The 19,398-nt window shown below is 41.3% G+C and overlaps 1 protein-coding gene across 11 annotated transcripts in view; it reads right to left on the bottom strand.

The window, feature by feature from the left end:
• Window positions 1–3,478: 3,478 nt before the first annotated feature.
• The window catches only part of DOCK9 (dedicator of cytokinesis 9), a 235,561-nt gene continuing 219,641 nt past the window's right edge, over window positions 3,479–19,398 (bottom strand). For 10 of the 11 annotated variants that reach the window (XM_083168608.1, XM_083168606.1, XM_083168604.1 and 7 more), the window contains 5 exons: window positions 18,289–18,499; window positions 15,812–16,002; window positions 12,501–12,601; window positions 11,387–11,525; window positions 3,479–4,797 (listed from right to left, as the gene is read on the bottom strand). In XM_083168608.1, coding sequence (XP_083024734.1) covers window positions 4,675–4,797; window positions 11,387–11,525; window positions 12,501–12,601; window positions 15,812–16,002; window positions 18,289–18,499 — 765 coding nt within the window. In that variant the 3' untranslated portion in view covers window positions 3,479–4,674. Of the gene's footprint in view, window positions 4,798–6,054; window positions 10,269–11,386; window positions 11,526–12,500; window positions 12,602–15,811; window positions 16,003–18,288; window positions 18,500–19,398 lie in introns of those variants that run through there. The other variant, XM_083168609.1, reaches the window with a different exon arrangement.

The raw sequence follows: 19,398 nt of genomic DNA on the forward strand, positions 1-19,398 counted from the left end.
ATAATAAAACATGTACACAGAAACACAAGGGCAAACTGAAAAGTGGTCTGGCTCAACGAAACGCATTTGACGCATAAGAACACTTTATTGGACATCACAAGGACACCAGAGGACGCTTCGAAGTTTCCACTTCCCAACTTAAACCAGCTCAGGATTCCAGCCTTCCACCAAGTCTGAAAGGTCTCCCCCATTTACCCCAGCCTTGGGACACTTATCTGCTCTCCACTGAACCCACCTATCCAGATATTTGTGGGGTTGCATCCTCACTATGGAGCATAACATCCTCCAGCAGACATTTTTTATCAGCCGAGTACACCTACTCCAGTAGTGATGTATCACAATTCAAGCTAACTTACTGTGGAAATCCTTCAACACACACCTCCTTGCGAGAAGACTGAGCAATATAGATACAAGCGGGACTGCACCATTTGTAAATATTACGTCTAGTATTGTGTCTTTGTGAGTGGGCTTCCTCATCAATTGATGGAGAGATGCTCCCTGCAAAAAATTCAAAATATCCCAACTTCTAGTGGAACTAGCAACATACAACTCCTAGTTTACATCAGAAAGCTTAAAGTTTCCCATGATTATTACATATCCTTATAATGCCATTTTGGTGATGTCCTGCAATAGGTTCTTGTCCAATTCTACTTCCTGCTCTGGTGGTCTGAAGATTACCCCAGTATAAAGAACCCCCCCTTATATCTACTTCAATATAGGTTTGTTACATGTGTGCAATTACTAAGGATTACTTAAAATCATGGTAGCACTATCAATACTGAAGATTGAAGAGCTATAAGCAATCCCCCTCTGTCATTTATTTTTGCAAATATAAATTAATGAAAAGGTTAACTATATTAATAAGTAAATTGAAAGCCCCTACTTAAGAGAGGTATCTTTCCCTTCAGAACTAGGAGCTCCCCAAGATTGGTTGGTGGCAGAGGAATAAATAAATTCATATGCAACAATTTCAGAATACAATCTAGAATTACAAAAGCTCTATTCAATGGCTCAATATGAATATTCAAATAAACCACCTACTATAAATACTGGTGAAACACTCCACTTTGTCAAATTTATATTTTTAGGAATTTCTTTCAGTTGATATCTACACATTTGTCAGCCTGATGCTCTTCCATTAGAAGGAACCTCTTTAGACAGTATAGAACACACAGCTTTCTGATTAGTAGTCTGGGTATGTTATTTTCCATAAGAAATATAAGATCATCACTCGAGTAGTGATATATTGAGTACATCAACATTAGTTATGTACACAATAGTTTTGCACAACAACCAGCTTCAAATTTTTATGTTAAATTTATAATCTTGTGTAGGCACAATCTTATTGTTTATTTGATAAAAGGGGTCTATGAGTATATCCTAGCAACCAGACAGTAAACTCGGTACTGGGTATTATATATCAGACAATCAGCACTAGCTACCAAGTAACAATGTAGGTTTTATTTTCTAGCACCTGGAAAATGTTCAAACCTGAATTGAAACTGGGGTTCAAACCTGAATTACAGCCACCAGAAGGAAGAGTTGGTCTTGTATGGGCTCAACTGAAAAGGAATTACACAGAATTTCACACCTAAGAATTACCGCTATAAGGGTGAAATTTACTAAGATGTGAAATACACTTCACTGGTCATGTTGCTATGGGCAACCAATCAGAATCCCTCTACAAGATAGTAGACAGGATGGGATTGGTTGCTCATAGCAACATGACCTGTGAAGTGTATTTCACATCTTAGTAAATTTCACCCTAAATGTCTGTTTATATTTACGTTTTTCAGTGTTAACGTTTCCTTTGTCCCACTTTTCAGAATACCTTACACTGAATACAGTATAATAAGACTTTATTTAAGATAGTACATGTACAAGCCCCTCTATCTGCACTGGGTTAAGGTAGCTTTTAGAGATTTTAGATAATTTTTGAAGTATACTTTGTTTTAGATAAAGGGGGTAGTCAAGCCAGGGACATGACGGTCGATCCGGCCCGACAGCCGTGACCCTGGCACGTTTTCGTTTTGTTCGACCGCAGATCACCAGGCGGGATACAATTTCTTGCTTCGAGATTGTCGAAAAGGGGGCGTGTCCGCGTAAACGGCCACGGATTGTCGATATTCTGCTGCGATCATGACAATTCAAGGCCGAAATCGAAAAATAGGCCCGTTCTGTCAATCTGCCTCTTCAATGCTGTCAGAAAAGACAGCACTGAATAGGTGGTCGCTGCTAATTCCCCCGTTGCAAATAGTGGCCGGGATTAAATACCCCCCCAGAGTGTGTACCAGCCAACTTCAAAACAAAAAGCATGTTACAGAAACCCTATTTTTGTGTAATGAACCAGTAGTACCTAAAAACATCATACTTGATCCATATAAGGGCAGGTCTGCGATTACGAGTTTGTTTCATGAAACTTGCACATAACGAGAAATAAGGAATCCATCTAAAAACACTTATTCGTAGTAGTTGCAGCGAAGGGGATGCAAACTTTCTTAAAAAATGCAAATTCGTACTTTTTTTAAAATTACAAATGAATTAAACAAAAGCGCAAACTAAATAGGTCAAAATTATTATTTGGGGTAATTTGAAGTAAAACAAAAAAAAAACCGGTACTTATGTAGTATCTGGGCTGCCGATTTTGTGATTGTATGCCTTACCTTAAGGCATACAATCAGATGCGATGCGATGCGATTTTGCATAGGATTTAATGTTAAGAAGGTCCTGTTCATTTCCCCACTATCCAAGTGGACATAGAGTTGATTTTATATAGCGTGGCGAGCGCAGCGAGCCACCGAGCCCGAAGCGTGGCGAGCGCAGCGAGCCCCGCGAGGGGCCGCATATTTCTTAAAAAGTATTCTGTGTCCCCTCGCGGGGCTTGCTACGCTCGCCTCGCTACGCTCGCCACAGGTTTATATCCAACTCCATGCCCACTTGGATAGTGGGGAAAGGAAAAGGACCCCTTTTTCCCATTGAATTCTGTGTTAAAATGGACTCAGACCATTTTAACATTGAATCCTATGGAAAAATCTTGACCATCGCATACGATTTGGTCGCATGCGATGCGATACGATGCGATTTCTAAATCGGACGCCCAGATACTACATAAGTACCAAAAAAACACGTATTTTTCATAGAAATAAATACTTTATTTAAATTTGGGCTAAGTATGAAAATTTAAAAAATTTGAGTTTGGGGTATTTTGAGGACATTTATTTTTTAACTCATGACATGTAAGTATTGCCCATATTAAGCTAACTAAAAACAGATTGCTTAGAGTAATGCGAGTTTGGAATTGGATCACAAATGGAATTTGTAGTGACATCTTGTCCGTACAAGCGTACCCTCACATAATTTGCTTGACCACTAATGTATCTATACTGCAAATGAGAGGATACTTCTTTGTGAGTTAAATGTGACTGACAAGTATTTATAAATTCAAAATGCACTGAAGAAAGCAGTAATGAAAGAAACAGAAAATTAGCTATTTACTTTAATACATATGTATTACAGAATGTTAATTACAGCAGGACAGTGTTTCCAGTTAAATAAAATTAAAAACTTTTTTTCACCCCCTCCCAAATATAAAATTACTAAATTAATATTTTGAAAGAACAATATGATCAAAGCTTTAAATAACACCACCATTTACCACAGTAATCATGACCACCAATACATACTCTTTGCTTTGGCAAAAAAAGGTTGTTTTAAAACAGTGTATAAACCCAAAATAGCAAAGACGGTATATGTCTTTGTATTGCACTCATTTATGTACAAGAATAAATTGTAAAGACAAAAATATATACCAGGTAAAATGAAGAAGCACATATGTCACAATAAAAGTTTTCAGCGATGAACATTAAAAAAAATGCATAGAAATGTAACATGTTTATATACAGAAAGAATGAGAACAATATATACACTGACTACCCAGTAATCTCTCTTCTGGACGGACCTGCAGAAACTGTGAATTTGTGCAGAGGTGAAGGTTTCCAATTTCACATGTGGTTTGTAGAAATAGTTTTTGGAAGATCACAGACTAAAATAGACAATCCATAATACAAACAAGGAAATCCGATCCTTAGCAAACATTCAATATTCATAAAATTAGTGTTAACGTACATGTGGAGAAGAAACCGTAAATTCCAGTTACACAATTAAAAAAAAAAAAAAGGAACAAAACGGAAATAAATTTAGTCTTTAAAAGACCATTTAAAATTGAGCATAAAACAAAAAGGCGCACACTGATTATGTTAAGACTTGCAAACTGTGCTTGGTCACAAAGCTAATATGTAAACTTTAGTGTAATATTTTATATTATACATTCCTTGACATCTACTTCCCTAGACCTACTGTGCTATTTTTGTGACTCTGCTTTGCTCTGAAGCAGTTCATTTTGCTAGCATAAAAATATTTATTAAACTTTTTTCTTTTGAAGATATTGAAAAATACTTGGTATTGCCAAATGGTTGAAGTACAAGAAAAAGAAAAACAGAAGTAAGGTTACAGCTCCTACTATCACAACAATCATTTTGGCTGGCTTAACCCCTTCCTATAAAGTAGCGACGATGGTAACTTGAAGAGGTTGTATACTTATAGCGGACCATGGTCTCTGGAAAGCATCCTGAGTTAGCCATATGAGAGGCATTGATGTGAAATGAAGGCGGACTTTCATGCAATGGATGAGGAGTTAGTCATTCCCTGTACAGTTGTGCTTGTAGGAGTTCCACTTATGGCATTAAAGATGTGAAGTGAATTCGGCATAACACTGATCTTCTCTTCTCCGCACCAAATCTTAAGGACAGTGAAAGAAACAAAATGGAAAAAGTTTTACAGGAATTCTAAAAACTTCTGAAGGCAAAGAACACCAGTGTCAAACTTTAAGCCCAATCTAGAATTTGTACTGCTCTGCTGGCTATTCATTTATGTGGTGATCAATTATGTGGTAATGACACAATGGGCCTGATTCAGCTTCAATTGCTGATTGACGAAAATAGCTAATCTGAGTTTTCTGGAAATCTGCGCATGCACACGCAGTAGCATGCATGCATGAGCCTGAAATGGTGAATGCAGTTTAATGGCTGGCAACGGGGCATTGTTGGGGTGTGGTCCGGACAATGCAAGGCTGTTGCGTAGTTGCGCAGTGGTTACGTGACTTAACATGCAGCCGCACTCAAAAGATGGCGGCCCCACAACTGGCTTCACAGCTAGGCGGCTACCCTTAATGTGTGAGAGCTTTGCTGCCCGCACAATAGCTATGCATTCACAAAATATTGGGGGAACCGTGCCCTATGCTGGGTGTCCCCCGGCAAACTATTTTAAAATTAATACAGAAGCTGAATTAGACCCTATGTGAGGGGGTTCCTATCAGACATGTAGGGGGAACAGGGGTGTCTTAAATTTTTATTAAAAAAAGTTATTTTGCATAATTAAGGACAATTACTATAGTATATTCCTCAATATGTGTCTACATCACACAGACTTCCCAGCAGGCCCTAGCAGTCTCTCCTTTACCACCTCAGCCATGTACTCAACATATACTGACTACAGAAGGTTGCACAGGGAGATTGGTCTGTGCGAGGTGGCCACTCTGGTTGTCATGCATGTATTGCAGTTGGAAACAAACTGACTAGTACATGCATAAGTGATCATGATCAACCTAGAGAGTGAAATATATATATATATATATATATATATATATATATATACATATATATACACACCCACCCACACACACACACACACACACACACAAATAATCAATGAGGCAGATGTATTTAGCCTTAACAAGATAAATGCAAAGGTGATAAAGAGCGCTAAACGTCCAGCCAATCAGCTCCTTACTGCCATGTTACAGGTTATGTTTTAAACAAGTCAGTAAGGAGCTGATTGGCTGAACGTTTATCTCTCTTTATCACACTTGCATTTTTCTCTTGTTAAGGCTTAATACAGCAGCCCCCATCAATCATACCAACATAAGGAACGATGCTTGTATTAAAGTAGCAACAGCATATTAATGAAAAACATATGAAACATCCATAAAGTATTAATGTTACTTATGTTAGCAGCTAATTATGAGCCTGAAGACCACTACTAATTGAACTGCTTAAATAGGGCTGGGCACCCACAATTTTCAGAGAAACCATCCACACCTGGGCTTAATGAACTCACCTGTTCACTGCCAAGACCAAAATTCTATCAATGAAAATCTATAACATTAACAAAATATTGTTTCCTAACACTGACACCTTGAAATTTGAGGTTGACAGTCCACCAGAGGTGCGTAAATATTTGGTGGAATTAAATACTCATGGTATACCATAAGGAGAAATTGATGCGTACAGAGTTCTGCATAAAAAAACAACCCACGATTGGCAATAAAAATAAATAATTGTGCAAACAATGGTGCCATATTTTAAATCAATGCAGTATGGATCTGATAGTGCTTGCAATACAGCAGGTTAATACAGATATTGGACATTTAGAAAACTACAGATGGGGCAGGCCTCTTTGCTGGCGGATCGCCAGAACGTCACCGCTGGCAATCTGCCAGCAGCCTGGCTCACCATCTGACAGACGTGCACCTCAATCTCCGTCGGCGGGGCGATGGGAACCCTGTCCGTCTCCGCTTCAGGGAGACGGACAGGGTTAGGGGGGGTGCGGGCAGGCGGCGGTGACCCGGGGGAAGCGCCGTCGGAAGGGGACGCGCGCGCCTATTGTGTGCGCGCGTCCCCTTCTCGCTATAGATATGGCGCTGGCGGGGGATGGCGGCTGGCGTCGCCATCGCCTGCAAAGATGGGACCTGCCCCATCTGTATGTTAGTTGGGCGCAGTAAACGGGGTTTATCCCCAAAACGTTGGTTCTCTGTATGCACGTTTTTATGGATTGCTAAAAAAATTTCTACCAAGTCTCCGAGTGCCGCCTGTTGCTTCCTGCTTCTACATACTTATTGGAGGGCACCGTAGCAAACAACCCAGCTGGGACAGAGTGCTGGTCCGCTCCACAGTCTATATATATATATATATATATATATATATATATATATATATCTCTCTATATCTATCTATCTATATATTTTTTTTGTGTCCGCCAGGAGATGGAAAGTCACTGAAAACGGGGCTTCTGCTCACACGGTCCTTCCACTGTGTTGGCTGGATGGAATAAGCCGCTGGGGGATTTTTAAAGCATGTTTCATTGATGATTTTTTTTTGATCTGGACAGGGGGTGGCAGACAATTTGAGGGCTTTCATTGACTCTCTTAACCAGTTGGCGGGCATCCTCAGATTCACCTATGCTTGTGATCCGACCAAAATAGATTCCCTGGATGTAATCAATCGGAAAATCTAGACCTTGACATTTAAGAAACAGACTGATAAGAATATTTTTATTGGCAGACTGTTTTCTTCCAAATCCCCTTAAGCATGGACTGCCGAATTCTCAACTGCTAGGAGTGGTTACAATTGCAACTGAGAAGTTGATCCTACAAAGAGATTTGATCAATACAGGCAATTACTTTATCCAGAGAGGCTATGATAGTGTGGAGGTGAACGAGTCTATCCAGATATGTTTAACTCTTGAAGATTTAGTGCTTAAGAGTAACAGCAAAATTGTGGACATAAACAGATTTATTATACCCATCACATATTCAATTGCCTCCCGATATCTGAAAAATCCCATACTAAAACATTGGTACATATTGGCAATTGACTATTTGTATACAAGAGAAGCTGTAATCTGAAGGATCAAGTCACCTTTTCTGATATAAGCCCTAGAGCAGGGCTGGGCAATTGTGGCCCTCCAGATGTTGATGAACTACACATCCCATCATGCCTTGCATCAGTTTCAGCATGGCCACATAGCCAAACTAATGCAAAGCATCCTGGGATGTGTAGTTCATCAACATCTGGAGGGCAATTGCCCAGCCCTGCCCTAGAGTCAACCAACACTGGCTTTCCTCTAAGACCAATGCCTTTTGTTGTTTGGCCTCTCTAATAAATTAAAAAAAATACCCTGTCCCCCAAACTGCCTGCCCCGCATATGTCATTATAAATGCCTACTAAGCCCGCCCGCCAACCCTGAGAATTCTCCCATCCCCCCCTGTAAGTGACAGTGCAGTCACTTATGTCAGTGGTGACAGGCAGGAGCACATTTACTGCGGACTGGCAGCTAGGGGCGGCACAACGGGCGTGTGGCTGGCATCCGGGTTTGGGACAGTGATCTGTGCTGACAGGCATAGTGGTGGCAGGGCTGCGTAGCGTGACGTGATGGGCGCCGCCATGCCTGTCAGCACAGATCATTGTCCCGAAGAGTGGCACCGCCGGGGGGGTGAGAAGAATCAGATGGGCAGCATCTGAGCCATATACTAAAGTGATCAGCGCTGCCCGGCTTTAAAAAAAAAAAAGAAGTAAATTTTACACGGGGTACTAATCCCAGGATTGGAAGCTGCAATCCTGGAATTCAAATCCTGACTATTTTAGGCCAAAATCCCAGGATTGGCCTTCCTAATTAGGGACTTAGTTTTTATTATATTTCAAGATTTAATTTTGTGACGTTTACTTTTGATGTGACTTGATTTGTGAATACTTATCTATCTATATAGTGTCCGTTTGTGGGTCTCCAAAACACTCATCTGTTGGCAGTGAGTGAAACTACATCTCTTTCCCTCTCACACATGAACAAACACAAAGGCAATCACAAGGTAGCAGACTAGATTTTAAAGCATTTGCTGCGAGGGGGCTTACCAGTGTGTATATGTTATTCTTCTATGATATCAGGGAAGAGGCGCCTGATACTCTTATAGTGCCAATACGATGCTAAAGCCCTTCTCTCAATCTGTTAACAATAATCAGATCTTATCTGGATTTAACACCCTTATTGGCCACCACTAGTTGGGTTAATACCCCGTTGAGGTATGCATGCTCCACAGTATGGTTAGATTTGCGGACAAACTTGTCTACTAAGCGGAGCAGTACCTTTACCAACTTGCTGAGTTACTAGTTGGTGATTTTTGTTTATTTATATAAACTATTTTTTACAGAGCTGACTGGGATCAGAAGTGCTGGGATGCGTTTCACGGTGTATCCTACGATTAGTAAGAGAGCATTGCACTTTCCGTGTACGCTCCTTGCTGACAGGAACCAGAATAGTGTTCCAGGCACTATGATGCTTTTCACAATATATTTCAGGATCTTTGAACCTGTGCTTTGCATATATGCACCTCAATGACTGGAACTGAAAGTGCGTTCCAGCTAATGATGCGATGTGTTCCACGACGTGTTGGCTTAGCTGGCACCGGCAGGGTGTGTTTGTTAGATGGTGAAAACGCACTATTCATTGATAGAATTTTGGTTTTCAGAGTTAATACATAAGTTCATTGGGCCCAAGGGTGCATGGTTACTTTGGGAGTGGCAGGCGCCAAGCCCTACTGAAGCAGTTCAGTTAGTAATGATCTTAAGGAAGGCATGCCCAAACTATGGCCCTCCATCTGTTGTGAAACTACAAGTCCCATCATGCCTTGCCGCAGTTTAGCTTCTAAGGAATGCTAAAACTATGGCAAGGCATGCTGGGATGTGTAGTTTCACAACAGCTGGAGGGACATGCCTGTCTTAAGGCTTATGAGGAAGGTGGGATTTCATCAAAATGGTCGTTGTCCGGCTGTTGGGGAGTTAGCCACTATGTCTACCATCTTCTCTTATTGAATCCACATGATAAGTACCATGAATACTTTATAGATGTTTCATATGTTTTTCATTAATATGCTGCTGCTACTTTAATACAGGCATCATTCTTTATGGTGGGTGCTGGTCTCTGTTTCTATTTTGTATATAAAGTCATGGGATTCAGCACCCTTGGAAAGGATTTACAGTGTGCGGTCTATATACACATACATACATATATATTATAAAAGTGGTCTGCCTGCAATACGATAATGCCACTTTGTCATGTCCTAGATATCTCCATAAGCCTGTAGTGCCAGGATCATACAGCAGCAATGCAGCTCGTGTTTTTGAGGGTTTCAAAGTTGCATACAGTTTCTCTTCATGACTGAGATTGGTCATCCAACACATTAATTAGGGTCATGCTCCACGCATCAAGGCTGCATGAGTAAACTTGATGTGTGTTTGGAGTGTGTACTTATCCTCAAAATGCACTGGTGAGAATGAGCCTTGAGGTGTACAGCGGCTTTTACATTACTATTGAAAACATGGACCAGCAAGCATGCACAGTGTAAGGCAAAACAGAGCAAGCTTGTATTACCATCCCATCTTTTCATGTGCGCAAAAAGAAAAAAAAACATAACCTGTTATTTCATTGAGAATGTGACATTTTGTTAACATTACAAGACATAGACACTCTTGACACACAGACTTTTTATTTCATGCACATTCACTGATGGTTTTAGCCTGTACACTGCAGTGTAAATAAGTGTAATATTTCATTATTTCCTTTCCCACATATCACAGCTCAGGTACTCTGCATTACTGCTTAAACAGAAGAGCCTGGACGTTATCCTTGCGCAGACATAATGGTAATGACCTTATCAAATTACTGCATCGATCTGCAGTCTATAGAGGGCATTGGTTTCGTTTTTTAGCTGTGTTTACACAGAACTTCAGTAGAAATATATTAATGGTCCTACAGTACTCCTGAAACTCAACCATTATCATGGTGCAAGTCAGTCCTAGGAAAGACTAAATTATCAGGATACAAGCATTCCATTGAAACATCAAGGTGCCATTGCTATATGTGCCCCCTTGGGATCTGAGGGCTGAATCATTTACATAACATTACTCCTACCCTCAGGACAACACAATAGCGAGAGGTAAGGCTGCCAAAGCAACAGTAAAAAAATACAAATACATTCCTATATCTATAACTTTGCATTAGTTTAAAAACTAGGTTACTGTTTATAAGCCTCATAATTGTTACAAGTGAGTAAAGTACTTGTGGGATTGTGCATGAAGGAAAGGGATAACACCCCCTGCTGAGCATGTGTATTTTTATAGACCTAGAAAATGCAGCAGAAGGATTGCAAAGACTGATTACATTATTATCACGGTGACAAAGGGTATCAAATATTATGTGCTTAGGGCAGTCCAAACTGTGGCCCTCCAGCTGTTGTGAAACTACACACGTAGTCTTACAACAGCTGGAGGGCCAAAGTTTGGATATGCCTGGCTTATGGGCTCCACTGTAAGTTTGGCAGTAGGATATTAATCTTGACATAAGACATTGTTGCTTATTTAGCATTTACCTAAAACCTAACTGAGAAATAAAACCAAATATTTGATTCCTGGCTAAAGAGAATACCATTGTAACCTAAGCATCCACTGCATATTCATAAAGAACTCCCAACAAGGTGTAGATTGAAGTCCGTACATACCTGCTCATGCATTATTTCAGACAGCTCTTTCACCATCTCCCTGTAATTGGCTTTCAGTTCTTCTTGGTACTCAAACTGATTTTCCTTTATGAGTCGTTCATTCACACATAAGGCCTGGCCACATGCTTCAACAAATTGTCTAGAAACAATTATATAGTCAATTCAATTAAATTAAAAAAGTAGCAACATCTGTAAAGTAAGTTATTTTACTAACAGGAAAGTAAATTGTGATAACCCCTGAAATTTCTGTACATGAAATCAGATGGAACTGTACAGATGTCGATTTTACTCTAAAGCTGGGTACACAGTGTAGCGATGTTGGGCCGATGCCTACATCACTCCTTTTGTACCAGTGCTTGAGCAGTCTCATGGTTGCTAATGACTGACAATACATTTGATATGCTACACATCAAACCTAGCGATATTGTTAGCAACCTTGTTTATGCGTAATAAAGGATGGAACATGATCGTGCCATCCTTCCTAAAACTCCATCCAGTGTGTACAGAGAATGTTGGCTCAAGGACATTTATTCCAATAGCAGAATGAATTTCCATTGCTCTAGTGTGTAACCATCTTAAAAAGGGGTTTCCCTGTGTGTCATTCTATAAATTCCTTACAATAACTTTAAAGTTATCATTTCTACATCAACAATTATATCAAAAAGAAAAATGTGCTGCAATGAGACACAATGACAGATCTAAACAGAAAATGCTGTGGACAGAGTTCCTACTCAGGATAAAAGTGCACTGCATCATATCACGTACTCTCCAGCAACAATTTTAAAAGGTTTAGCAAGATCAGCCCCATATGTATATATAAAAAGGACACACTGTCTATATACATAGACAGAAAAAAAAGAGAGAGTACGAGTTAGACAGAGTGCACACACAAGGGCCACTACACTGGAATCTTTACAAGGACAGTTGAGAACCAAAAATACAGCAAAGCAGATTATCTGGTGTCATTTCTCGCACACACCTTCAGTACAATACATTAAGCTGTATAGAATATCCCGATTACATGTGATGTTTAAGTATAATTATGTAAAAAAAAAAATACACAAGTTAACCCAATTTTCTTTAGGTGCCATTTCTATATAGATCATTGTGTTACCTGTAAAACTCCTTGAGTTGTTTTATTTTGTTGTCTGCATATTTTTTAGTGTTTGTATCATCTAAGAAAACTCTTGCATAAGCTAGAGGTCCTGCATTGACCTGGAGGAGGAAAAAGAATATAACTACATAAAAGGAATCATATATACATACACACACTACAGATATAGGGGGGTATTCAATGTCTGTCGACCTGTTTCAAAAGTATTTTTTTTTTCTATTCTCGTTCTGCTCGCCTTTTTTTCCCTCCTCGACCTTGCGAGGTAACGGCTATTCAATGTGCCAATCAAGCGAGTCACCGCCCGTCGAGATTAGCACATTGGTGCGAGCTGTGGGCGGTCGTCTCCCCGTCGTTTCCCTACCAGGGCAGGTTTATCCTGCCCCAGCAAAACCCACCACAAGACAGCTGGAAGGTCCCCCTTTTGCTCCGGCGTTAGTACGCCGGAGCTTCCCTGCAGCCGCTCAGCATCTCATCCTTCAGCCGCGGCGCCTGTCACATTCTGCAGTGACGTCGGCAGCAGGCTGGGGGATGTTCGCGGCTCGGGAGGACTCGGGTTACTGAACTGTCCCGAGTCCCCCCGAGCCGGCCGAACATCCCCGAGCCTGCCGCCGACGTCAATACAGGTCAGATGATTGGCGGCCGGCGGTGGGGAAGCTCCGGCGTACGATCGCCGTGTACGCCGGAGCAGAGGGACCCGGGGGGGCAACAAGAGGGGTGGGGAGGGGATGACCGAGGGGGGGGGGACACACACCCCTAAGGTAGTGCGCCAGTGGTGCTCCGATGGAGACACCACTGGCGCGCACCTACAGTACATAGTGGTATGCCCGGAGATTTTCTGGGACAGCCAGCTGTGGCAGCGCAGCTGAGCCCCGAAAATCTCCGGGCATACCACTTAAGTGTTAAACACCACTACGTGCTATTAGTTATGTCCATGACTTCTCCTAAATCATTAAGCACACTGCCAGATAGGAGCACGGACCCTATTTTAAAAAAAACAGGCACAGAACAACACATCACGCCAATCAATGTAGTCGAGGGTACACATTGTTTCTAATGCACGAGACACGGCAAGCAGGGAAAAAATATCCAAACATTGAATAGCATTGATCTTAAAATCGAGCAAACAGACAGAGCAGTCTGCTCGACTAGGGGAGACATCAAATCTCGACAGGGGAGCAAAACGTAAAAAAAAAAAAAAAAAAAAACCACAACTGTCGAGATATAGACAACATTGAATATGCGAGCTCATTAAAAAAAAAAAAAACAGACGAGGTGTACTTCAAGCTTGACAAACATCACATCTCGACAGACATTGAATACCCCCCATAGAGTGAGAAGATTAAATTAATCATGTCTACAACCATTTCTAGCTCTGGAAATATTTGCTGCGGCGTCGATTCTGTTCTCAGAGAGTTACTGAACTGATCACACTACAGGCCTGATTCAGAACTGCTCGCTAGACTGCTTTTGCATACAAGTCTGCTCGCATGCATCCGAATGGGAGAGAAATCATTTGATGGTCGCTCACCATCAAAGGATTTCTCCATGATTTCGCAAAGAGGACTGTGTGTAAGTAGAGACAGGAGGGCACAGGCTGTTTGTGTGGGTTTGGACAGGGGGAGAGGGGGAACAAGTGTGCGTGTGTCCAAGTGATAAAAGACAGATTGAAGAGATAACATTACAAAATACAGTGCAATACTGTATGTACTCAAGTGCCCCCAATCTGCTGTCTCGTACTATCCGCACAAAGACTCAATAGCCTCTTCACATTTGCGGATGCTCAAACCTTACATGTTTGGATGCAATGTGCACTGGGGAGGAGATCTGTGGTGGCATTGGTTTCCATATAGGTAACATTGCCCTTTGTTATGAGTCAAGCGGTTTTGTACAGTCTATTATAATACGACTGCATATATAAAATACATATACCATTATATCAATATATGATATAATAAATATACCATATATACTCGAGCATAAGCCTACTTTTTCAGAAGATTTTTTATGCTGAAAAAGCCACCCTCGGCTTATACTTGAGTGAGGGTCCCACTTGAGTCAATAAGTTTTCCCAGTTTTTTTGTTGTAAAATTAGGTGCCTCGGCTTATATTCGGGTCGACTTATACTCGAGTGTATACGGTAATTTAGATAAGATTCCACTCTCAATAATAATAATTATTGTTATAAGAGAAATAACATTTCTAAAACTCAATGCATTTCAGCTGTGACAGGCATGCGGGGGAAGGACACAACTGTATCCGGCTCAAGGGGATCCCGCCACCCATTAAACCCCCGGGATCTATTTGGGATGCTTAGCGAGGTTTCCCAGCCTGGTTGTCTATCTCCACCTGGCCCTGATATTGCAAAAAGTATGGTATGTAGTACCTGTGGTGTCCCAGTGGGACACCACATGAAAGTGGCACTGATGAGTATACTCCAAATGAAACCCTGTAACCGGCTAGTGTGCTGTATCACCAGCCCACAGAATCTTTTCAGGTACTCAATTAAAATCCCATGTTCCATGGTATCAAATGCTGCAGAGAGATCCAGAAGGATTAAGAATGAACAGTCACCTCCAACAGAAGAGCATTCAGCATAAATACCAAGTCTGTTTCTGTGCTAGGTCTTCTCCTGAACCCTGACTGGAATGGATCATAAATATCAGCAGTTGATAGGCATGTTTCTAGTAGAGTTGCAACCACTTTAATCTTTCCAACAAAGGGTACCGGATAACCGCCTGTATTTAGTAGGTCATGCAGTCATGGTCTAAATTCATTTTCTTTATAAAGAAATGGTCTAACAATCGTTTCCTTCCTAGCTGTTCAGTAACAATACCTCTGTGAGGAGCACTGAACCATATACACGATTCAATCTCCTAATATAATACTTAAATGATTACTCTTACCTGTAAATAATTGCCTACATTATTAGGCAGCCCCTTTACAATCAAGTGTATGATCACTTCGTTATAAGCATACTTAGCATAACATAAAATACAATAAAAAATAAACCTTTACCCAGAAAGCAAACTCTTTAGTTGACCACATGCAATTATTTTGTCACTGGAATAGAAAGTTTTACAGCCTCTCATTCAGTGCTGGGAATCGCTAGACTCCCTGTGCTGGCGGAAAGGCACTCCATCCGTCAACATGGCGGCGGGAAGCACTTTCCCTGCCCAGAGAGACAGGCAGGGTTAGGGGGGGGGGAGACGCGAAACACTGAGGGGCGCTTCATCTGAATGTATTTTATTGATTGAGAGTGGTATGAAAATCACTGATTTACACATAAAAAAAAGCAATGCAGTAAAACTCACCTGTACACTGACACTGCCCTGCAGCGTTAACTGTAGTTTTATCATGTCCACTTCCGTAGAGGAACAAAGCTGCCTTAGCTCAGTTACCTTCCTACTCATTTCATCAATGGCTACTTCTATGGGATTCAGATCTGTGTGGTGTTGATACATTACAGGAATCCGCTTCTTCACATATGGGAAACAGTGTATAGCTGCATGGAGAAAAGTGAAATTCTACATAAGATTACATATTATACATTATAGTATCACTTTTAATCTCCCCAAAGGGTTATCCGCTGTGGTGACCTCGCATGGAGACTGTGCCCCAATAGGTAGCCATATGAAAGAAAAGATGGCACTGTGTTTTTTAAAGCTACAAAACAGCAGGTATTGTAAGCGGCTTTCACTCACTCCACTCATCACTTTCTGAAGCTTGGTGCATCGGAGATGGATTGGATGGAAGTGCATGAGAGACTAAGGGAGTTATCCAATCAGCAGTGACCATTTACCATGACTAATGGATATATTAGTCCTGATACCTACAGTACAATAATTGATTATGGTGAAAAAAAAAATCACTGAAAAAAAAAAAATCGTGAAAATAGTTTTTGTTGCGGTAAAAAAACATCGGAACCAATAGGATACTGTCCTAAAATAGTGCTGTGAAAAAAAAAAATCAAGAGCATAGGGCAGTGGTTCCCAAACTTTTCCAGTCTAAAGCAGCCCATACACGCTGCTTTGTGGGCGTGCTGTACTAGCAGGGATCACATTGCATTGCATTGCATGTGCATCCGTTGTGCATGCAATGCGATGCAATGTGATGAAACCGAAGTACAAAAAGTATGTGATCCCTGCAAGTAAAGCACGGAAAGCAAGCCCACAAAGCAGCGTGTATGGGCTGCTTTAGGCACCCTTTGAGTCTTCATGTCTTTTTCAAGGCACCCTTAAGCCAAAATAATTAATATGGATAACAAGGTGGGCCGTGAGAAAATTTCATATGCAAATAAAATACGATTTATTTTATAGCGAGGTTGGTGGTTTGTAGTCGGACTTCATTTGTAGCCACTTCAAGTAGCTGAGCAAAACTGATCATACTAAGAGGCCTACACACGGGGAGATGCTGAAGGGTTCTGAATGATGTGTCAGCACTGTATGCTGAGCGATCTGTCAGGGCCAGTGTTCTCCAGTGAGAACATTGGCCCTGACCGATTAATATCCAGCATGGCCCCTACACACATAACGATGTCCCCACCACTCTGTCTCCCCATCACTGCTGCATCTCTCCATCCCCTGTCATCCCTACTTTTCTCTGCCCCCCCCCCATCACAGCTACACCTCACTGTTCCCCATAATATTAAAAAAAAAAAAATAATCCCCACATCTGCACATTTTCTATCCTAGACAGCCAGTGGGCGGCAGTCGATGGTCAGGCAGGCGGTTGGCAGGGCAATGACTAGACGGGTGGCAGGGCAATGTCAGGAGGGAGGCTGGATCCTGTCTCCTTCCCTGCAGCCTACGCGCCAGGCACTCCCGGGCACAGGCTGCAGGTTAACATATTGCAGAAGCCAGCCGTCACAACCCATGGCTCTGCAGCGCTGTTGGATGTGGAGCATGACAGTGGGGGGAGTAGTGCCGCAGATCGGATTGCTGACAGAGATTTGATACGCAGCTGGAGGGGAGCCTAGGGGGTACTGACCCACAGAGCCCCCACCTCAAACCGGCTCTGCCACCCACCCCCTATAACTCCCCACTATGCCTTCTATGCAGCTCTGTCCTGGACTCCCCCCTCCCTTGCCAGCTTCACCCCTTCCACGTAAAAATTACTTATAGTACCCCCCCGCAGCCACCACCGTCTAACCCCAGGCACAGGTAAGTGCCATCATTCCCCCCCCCCCCCTGCAGACAACTGACTATCCGACTCAGACTTGCTGTGAAGAAATCGAATACGCATTGATGAATTGGTGCGTTTTCATGGCATGTTTGGGACAATTCATAGGTGTAGGAGTGTGTACAGGTGTAGGAGTGTGAAAAAGTTATCCATGTATAGACAAAGGAAAAGTAGGGAGTTTGGATTGAGAGAAGGTCAGAGATACAGGAAGGATGAAGTGCTTCAATGTTAGGGAGAGGAGCTTAAATTGGATTTATGAAGGGGAAGCAGAGCCAATGAAAGTGAAAGGATGAATATAACATGCTATGCAACAAAGAATAAACATAAGAGGGAAAACATGGGAGAGACGGAAAAAGGTTGCAATAGTCTAACTGGGAAATGACACGGACATGCATACGCTTGTTTGACTGATACGTTCTATATGCTGGACCACTATAAGAGACCAATATACATACACAGGTACACTTAACTACAAACATACATACTCCATCTTATTACAGATGCAGTATAACCGTTCCTCTATTTTTATTTGTACCATTTATGTACAATATGCTTCAGGAGACCATTAGTGTTGCTTTACAAATACAGAATATATATCTTGTGGATGTACCTGTAAGTATAGTGCGCCGCTTCCACTGCTCCTCTACATCGCCCTGCCTCTTCCCAGAGAGGGTAAATGGCATTTCAAAGACAAAGCGCCTGATATTGTGACACTTTTCAAACTCTGTTTTTCTTTCCTGTAGCTCTTTGTCTTCAAAGTAAGGCGTGACATGGGTGACCTGGATATAGGCGAATTTGGAGTCCAAGTCTTTTGGGTTTACCTTTGAGAGGGGGAGTAAAAAACAGTTATTCTGACAAACCTGTTCTGCTAACCAGAATTTTCTATGATCAGTGGTCCCTGTTTCTTCATGGCTATAAATGTGTTACCTACAGACTGTAGCCTCTAAACATTAACACTAAATAACACAATAGTATTCAAACTCTAGTCAGCTATTATAGGTCAAGATTGCCCTTTATTTGGTAATACCTTAAAAGAGCAGAAAGGAAACTACTCTTTTAGTGGGGGCAATCTTAAATAACCTTTATTTTAAAATAGGTTCTGGAATTTAGGAATCGTTGTCCCTTAAAAATTCACACATAAAACTTACAACATAGACACAACAATTCCATAAATACGAGGAATAATAAAATATGAGGAATAATAGCAGTAATACATCTATAGTGAGCATAGAAGTATAGGTTGTATGCTTTATAAATTATACGGTCCCAATAACCTAATATACTGTATATCTCTGACCAGGATATCCACAATGCAGTATAAGGTTCAGTAATTTAATTGTTAGTATGACAGTCCTTCACAGTTCAGGTAGGTACACAGCCCAGTGCTCTCAAAGACAGATCGATGTGTTATAAGGGCTTAATATTCAATTAGAAGCCCTAATATATCAACACATTAGATAGGTTTAAGGCATGGGTGAGGGGAGTATATGGGAAGGAGGGGGAGTGGAATATTAATACTAATATTCACCTATGGAATTTGTGGGTCTATGTTTTGTGTGTAAATGATTAAGGGACCACAATTGCTAATTTATTAACGATTTTGGAATAAAGGTTTTATTTTAAGTAAATAAGACCACATGAGGGCCCCAACCAAAAAAACTGTAATTTCCTTTACGCTCCTATTAACACTATTACTCTCAGGGGAGCACCTCAACATCAA

Source organism: Crinia signifera, chromosome 2 (genome assembly GCF_055691185.1).
Source record: "Crinia signifera chromosome 2, ASM5569118v1, whole genome shotgun sequence".
NCBI lineage: Eukaryota > Metazoa > Chordata > Amphibia > Anura > Myobatrachidae > Crinia > Crinia signifera.